Raw genomic sequence first — 7,536 nt, forward strand, 5'->3', positions numbered from 1 at the left:
GTATTATGTGTAAAATGATATGAGGGGTGTAAAAAGGATTAAGGCAAGACCCCTGCCTTGTAGAACTTACCTAATTTAATACATGAGTATAGACATATGAAGAGTTTTATATCCTAGCAGATTCTGAGCAGTCATGTGAGAGATGTTCTGAAGGTTAAAGGAACAGTATGTCCATTGAATGGTTTGTGCACCTCAGTGACTGTAAAGGAAAGTAAGAAGGTAGGACACAGTGCATACACCCCTCCTGCCTTTTATCTGTCCCTCTTTTCTTTCTGTAGGTGTCTCCATACCTCCATACCTTTACTTGGGTAGTTTTCTCTGCTTGTGATGCTTTTTTTTTTTAAGATTTTATTTATTGGGGTACCTGGGTGGCTCAGCCATTAAGCGTCTGCCTTCGGCTCAGGTCATGATCCCAGAGTCCTGGGATCGAGCCCCACATCGGGCTCCCTGCTCGGCAGGAAGCCTGCTTCTCCCTCTCCCACTCCCTTTGCTTGTGTTCCCTCTCTCACTGTCTCTCTCTGTCAAATAAATAAAAATAAAATCTTTACCAAAAAAACCAAAGCTTGCTATTTAAAAAAAAAAAAGATTTTATTTATTTATTTGAGAGAGAGTGCACGAGAGAGAACAGGAACGAAGGGAGGGGCAGAGGGAGAAGGAGAAGCAGACTGCCGGCCCAGCAGGAAGCCCAACGGCATGGGGCTCAACCCCGGGACCTAGAGATTAGGACCAGAGCCAAAGACAGATGCTTAACCAATTGAGCCACCCAAGGCACCCTTGCTTATGATGCTTTTGATCTTGAGAAATCTTGGCGAATCCTTCAAGGCCAGCTCAGATGTCTCATTCCTCAAATATGTCCCCTTATTCATAATAAGTCCTCTTTCTGGGGCTCTCACTGTGGCTTGCTCACATCCCTGTCTTAGCACACCTTTGTATTCCCTCAGCTCCAAACAGTACTTGGTCAGAAAAGGAAATATTTGTTGAGAAGGTGAACTGCCACCTTCAGATTTCCACTGTCCCAAGTTCAGCCCAGTGAACAGGGGAGGCAGTAGATGGACCCATTTACCATTCGGGTACCATTAGACTTCACACTAGTTGTCTTTGCAAGAGAAAGCTCATTGATTCTCTACTCCAGGAATTTATAACAGCCGTTGAAAATTGTTAAGCCCGTATTGGGTGGAGTTATAAGAAAATGAGAAAAAAGCTGATAAGCTAAAATATTTCTGTATTTATCCATGATAAATGTTTTAAAATATATTGAGACAACATGGAAAATTTAAGTACTTGGGGCCATTTTTAAACAAAGAAACAAAATCGACTATAATTCTACCACCCAGGAATAGCTACTATTCACAACTTCGTGTATTTCCTTCCAGTTTTTTTACTGTGTATATAGTAAATTGGAATTTACGTTGAATATATTGTTTGACAGCCTGCCTTTGCCACTTACCATAAACATTTTTCTAACACATTTTTTTTCAATTATAGAATTCGTAATGCTGCCTAGAAATCCATCATAAAAATGGACCATAATTTATTTTACCTAAACACAACTAATGGATTTTCAGATTATCATGAATCTTTTTACTACTATTTTAGAATTGCGGGTTACTATCTCTGTACGTAGTTCTTCTTGGCTCATATATGATTATTTAAGAAAAGTTCCTATAAATGTATTTGGGGGCCAAAGATATGTACATTTCAGATGTATATTTCCCAGTTGTATTTATTCTTTGTTCACTCTGTTTTCTTTGTCATATTTTCACCCTTACTGGATGCTTATGTTTTTAAAACTTGATTTATAAATGCCTTTATAATATTATAAACTCAGGCCTTTTCCAACATGAACTTTGTCATAAACTCTTTTATTAACATAAATGACAACAGAACTGTTTGTCCTCAAGAAGAGAAAGTTAAGAAGTGTTCTAATAGTGGTAACCTGGTTTGAAAAAGGCTGGCCATAGATTTTCAATGAAAAATGGTTAAGAAAAAAAATCTGTATAGATCACACACATCAAACCTAACCCTCTTCCTCCCTTGATGGAGAGGACTACTTCTACCCTCTTGACCTAAGATTCAGTCCAGTGATTGTAGGCTCTGCCTCTCTAAAGACAGGATGGCGTCGATGCCCAGAGGGATGCCAGCAAGTTTTGTCTGAAGAAAGTCATTTATCAAAAATTACTTTTGTCTTTCTTAAGTGCAACGAAAGGCAAAAGAACAGGAAGAGCGTACTATGGAACAGGAACGCATAAATGAAGGTCTTAAGGAGCTTAACCGTGAAGAGAAGGAGAATTTTGCAAGGTATGATTTTGTTTTCTTTATTATTGTTTACTGCCTTCAAAAGGGGAAGATTTTTCATGTAGAGAGAGGACAATGTGCCATCACTCGTGCAGTATTGACATTTTTTTTATGTATTACATTTGTCCTAAAAGCTCCAGTCAGTCAATACAAAATTCCATATGAAAATAAGCACCAAACATCTCGGTAAAATTAAATTTTATTGCTATTGTGTACATTATGATTATAGACATTAGGTATTAAACTGAACGAATACCTTAAAAAATAAAATAAGTTAGAAACAGTTTTTAAAATATAGGCTCCAGGGGCGCCTGGGTGGCTCAGTTGTTAAGCGTCTGCCTTCAGCTCAGGGCGGGATCCCTGCGTTATGGGATGAAGCCCCACATCAGGCTCCTCTGCTGGGAGCCTGCTTCTTCCTCTCCCACTCCCCCTGCTTGTGTTCTCTCTTTCACTGCCTGTCTCTCTCTGTCAAATAAATAAATAAAATCTTTAAAAAAATTTTTTAAAATAGGCTCCAACATGAAATCCTAGTGAAATAACAAGACTGTTCTTTCCCATGAAATAAACCCTGAAACACAGTGTGGCTTGATAAGCTGGAGTAGCAGAAATGGCTTCTGAGGATAGGAGTCCATGCAAAATGTCCTCAGGAGAATTTTTGTAGCCTCACTGGGCTGGAAAACTGGAATGTTCTAGGTGCTTTGGGAAATACCACTGCCTTCCTCTGATAATGCCCCTCTGATCGCTGCCACCAGGCTCCAGTGGACGGAACAGGCAGATGCCTGCCTCCCTGCAGCATTTCTTGGACCATAGCGCTCCTTTTGCACCGATGACCAAGATACCCAATTCAGATGATCATTGTGGTGGAGGAAAACGACTTGGCTCCTCTAATTGCTGGTCCCCTTTCCTGTGCGTTTGTCCTGTCCCATGACGTACACATACTTGGTACATAGAAATTAGCTCTTTTCATTCTAAAGAGTAGGGTTTAGTTTAGGAGCACTCGTAATAGTTTCTGGCCTACCCTGCTGACTTCTGCTACTGCCTCTGCTCTGGAGGTCTTTCCTTCTCACTTCTGAAAAGTTCGTTGTTGGAGATGTGAGGGGGACTTGAAAATAGCAACATGCTTCCCTGCCCAGCTTCTGAATCAACTGAGAGAGAAGAAAAGCAAGTCTGTGTGGAAGGTATCATAGCAACCTGTTGGTGCATAACAGAATACCCTACGATTGTGCCTTCAAGTGAGTTCTGATTCTCTCATGATTCTCTGGTTGACAAGGCTCACTTGGGTGGTTCTTCCTTGGGGTCCCTCATGTGGTTCTTGTCAGATGTTAGCCAGGGCTACATTTATCTGAGGGCTCAACTGCCCCGGACACCTACGATACCTACTCAGGTAGCTGGCAGTGTGTGCTGACCGCAGCTGGGGGACTCGCCTGGTGTTACCACCCACAACCCCTTCATGTGGCCTCTGCATGTGCTGGGGCTTCTCGCAGTGCGCTGGCTGGTTCTGACAGGGAGAGCTCCAACGACAGGAAGGGGAAGCTGCCAGGCCATGAAGGGCTGCCCGTAGGACTGGCATAGCATCACTTTTGTCATATTCTGTTGGTCATACGGGCCTATCCAGAATCAGGGGAATGGAGACGGAAGCTCCACCGCTTGATAAAGGGAACAGAGATTCACACTGCAGAAGAGCATATGGGAGAGGAGATGCTACTGTGACCATCTCTGGAAAATGAATCTGCCGCAGACGCATGGGCATGCTTTCTTTTCTGATAAAAACTGATATTTAAAAATGTGGTGTAGAAAATGGCATGACCACTGTGGAGAACGGTATGAAGTTTCCTCAAAAGTTAAAAATAGAACTACCGTGTGATCCAACCATCCCACTTCTGGGTATATATCCAAAATAATTGGAAGCAGGACGTTGAAGGGATATTTACACAGCCATGTTCATAGCAGCACTATTCACAGTAGCCAGGAGGTGGAAATAACCCACATGTCCATTAACACATGAATGGATAAACCAAATGTGATATATACACACAACGGAATATTATTTAGCCTTAAAAAGGAAGGAGATCCTGTCAGATGCCACCTCATGCATGAACCCTGAGGACATTTTGCTAAGTGAAATAAGCCAGTCACAAAAAGACAAGTGCCATATGATTTCTCTTATACGAGATCCCTAGAGTAGTCAAATTCATAGACACAGCAAATAAAATGGTGGTTGCCAGAGGCTGGGGGGAGGGCGAAAAGGAAATCGTTGTTCAGTGGGTGTAGCATGTCAAGTTTGCAAGATGAAAACATCCCCGAGAACTGATTCATAACAATGTGAATGTACTGAACACTACTGAACTATACACTTAAAAATCGTTAAGTGGTCAATTTTATATTATGTGTTTTTTACCACAGTTAAAAAAAAACACTATAAAATTTAAAATGTGGTTTATATGTTTAAAATGTGGCTTATGTATGGAGGAGACAGAGTGAGGCACACTCAGCCAGCCAGGCCCCAGCGGTGCCAGACCATTCCTGCTCTCTCCAGCAGGAGTGTGGCCCTGGGATAGAAAGCAGAGTGGAAAACCAGCAGACTAGCCTGTTCCTGGCTGGACTAGTAGAAAAGTCACTTCTTCCTTGGAAAAGAGTGGGAGAGGGGATGGAGAGAGGCCAAGGACTCACTCCTGATAGCAGGAAATATTCTGAGTGGGCCAGAAGCATTCCCTCCCTAAAATCAATATTTATTCTGTTTATCTTAATTATTATTGTATAATAAACACATTATTGAGTTTTCCATCTATTTTTTCCCATCTCACCCCGACTTTAATGGGAATTTTAATTTGACTTCAAAAGTTACATTTTAATTATAATACCCTAAATGAATCCAACTGCTTGCTTTTACAATTTCGTGCTTTGACATTTCTAATATCTTAGGCGTTCCAGTGTGGCCCAGGAATACAGGAAGCAACTTCAGATGCAAATGTCCTACCAGCAGCAGGCCCGGGAAGCGCTGAAGGAAGAGGAACGCCGAGAGTTTGAAGCAGGAGTAGCAGCAAACAAGATTTGCCAGGACAAGATCAGGGAGATTCTGTCCTTCCATCAGGTGCTGCCCCGAAACATTCATCCCATGCGGAGGGCATGCCCTGATAAGCTTCCACCATAGTTTCATCAACGTGAATATATTTTTTCTCAGTCTTTTAATGTTTTTAACTATAATATGCTGGTCTGTTCCTTTCAACTCATGGATAAACTTGCTTTATTTCTCTGAGTTTGCATAATTTTATGTAATGTTATTCCTTCAAATTAAACTTAGTGCCTTTTTTTAGACTTTATAGTCTTACAAATCTGAATGATTTATTTCATCACGCAGTTATTTTCCTGACTTACCCCCATACCCCACACCTTCCTTTCTTGTTCATTTGTTAATAACTACACTTTCTTCCCACCTCATCCACTCAAATGCCCATTTCCTCTTTCCTTTCTCTCATGTACATAATTGCCTATGTCATATACATAATTCACCATATCAATAAGGCAGAGCTGGGCCTAACAGCCACTTTCATTAGCCCACTTACTTAATTAATATTACACAAATATTTACCTCGCATGTGACTTTAGCAAGAACAGAGTAAACCCCTTGCTTTTGTGGAGCTTATGTCCTGGTAGAGGAAACCAATGTATTAAATGCTTTAAAGCAGGAAATGGCGAGAGTGCTCGAAGATCAGTTTGAGCAGCTGATACTTGAGTGAAGCAGCCATATGGTTATCTGGGCAGAAACATCCCAGGCAGAGGAAAGAGCCAGTGCAAGGGCCCTGGGGCAGAAGTCTGCTTAGTGCGTCTGAGGCATAGCCTTTGTGCTAGAGTGGAGTGACTGAGGAGAGAGTGGTAGAAGATTAATCGGAAAGGCAGTGAGGGCTAAGTGATGTAAGGCATTGGAGCCGTGGTGAAGCCTGGCTTTTACCTGGCTACAAAGAGCTGTTACAGGATTTTGAGCAGAAGAGCGACATAAGATACAAGAGGACTGCTGCCTGCTGTGTTGAGAACAGACCTTGGGGAGTCAAAAACAGACTCAGTTAAGGAATGATCACAGTAGCCCAGGTGAGAGGTGACATCCTCCAAGACAGTCCCTATGATCCTCTCCCCCATATCTCTGCCCTTGTGCAATCCCCTTTCACCCTCAACTGTGGCTGCCCTGTGTGATCAATGGACACTTACCCCCCCTTGCAGACAAAGTTATAGGATCTTCTAGAGAGCCTCCTTAGAAAGGGAGGGGAGGGAACTTTTGGAATGGCCGAGTAAGGAGCTCTGGAAATCCTCTCCCCAAAAGGCAATGATAAAATGGGAAACATTGTCAGGAGCACCTGGGTGGCTCAGTCGTTAAGCGTCTGCCTTCGGCTCAGGGTGTGATCCCAGGGTCCTGGGATCGAGACCGCATCAGGCTCCCTGCTCAGTGGGAAGCCTGCTTCTCCCTCTCCCACTCCCCCTGCTTGTGTACCCTCTCTCGCTGCCTCTCTCAAGTAAATAAATTAAAACAAACAAACAACAACAACAACAAAAACACGGGAAACACTGTCAAACACAGCCATTTCAGCACTGGAAATTGACCAAAGGCATGCAACAGATGGAGCAGCATTTATTCAGGAAATCTAACCCTTGGTGAGAATGGTGGGGATCTATGCATATTGGCCTGGAGCTGCTGCCATAGCCCCCTCGGCTACATGGAACAATAGTTCTACCAGAGCAAGGCAGGTCGTGAGGACCTTACTGCCAGATGAGGGCGACTTGATCGGGAGCGGCATTTGGAAAAATCCATGCTTGGGGCGTTGTCAAAATAATGGTGATTTTTGTGGCAGTCAGGGAAGACCAACATCACAAGTAGCCTGAGGTTGTGATGTTGATTGGAACAAGCAACAGAACAGCTGGAAATTTACAGGAAGGTCTGGGGAACATGACAGCCATAATGGGCTTTGATATCTGAATGGGCTTCCACATACTCTCGGTAGTCTGGAAGTCTGTGTAGACGTAAAGCTACATGCTTGCTCATACAAGACCCTGGGCAGGTCCTAGCGGTCTACTGATCCTTGGCCAGATGTGAGGCCTTGCACATACAGAAAGTAAAAGCTGGGGCAGATTTGGCCTAAACTTTGAATGTGTTCCCCAACCCTCACACAGATCCATCAGCAAAAGGTAGAAGCCTTACTAGCTTAATCATTCACTGAGCGCTATGCTGTAGGGACAGAGGGCCACCCCTAG

General features: G+C 43.0%; 1 protein-coding gene across 5 annotated transcripts in view; it reads left to right on the top strand.

The window, feature by feature from the left end:
* Positions 1-5,603, top strand: part of CFAP53 (cilia and flagella associated protein 53) — a 37,555-nt gene extending 31,952 nt beyond the window's left edge. For 3 of the 5 annotated variants that reach the window (XM_045790088.2, XM_087869829.1, XM_045790090.2), the window contains 2 exons: positions 2,196-2,298; positions 5,218-5,603. In XM_045790088.2, the coding sequence (XP_045646044.2) occupies positions 2,196-2,298; positions 5,218-5,446 (332 nt within the window). In that variant the 3' untranslated portion in view covers positions 5,447-5,603. The other 2 variants (XR_006778195.2, XM_087869828.1) reach the window with 2 other exon arrangements.
* Positions 5,604-7,536: the final 1,933 nt, after the last annotated feature.

Source organism: Ursus americanus, chromosome 19 (genome assembly GCF_024610735.1).
Source record: "Ursus americanus isolate L20-20 chromosome 19, mUrsAme1.1.p, whole genome shotgun sequence".
Lineage (NCBI taxonomy): Eukaryota > Metazoa > Chordata > Mammalia > Carnivora > Ursidae > Ursus > Ursus americanus.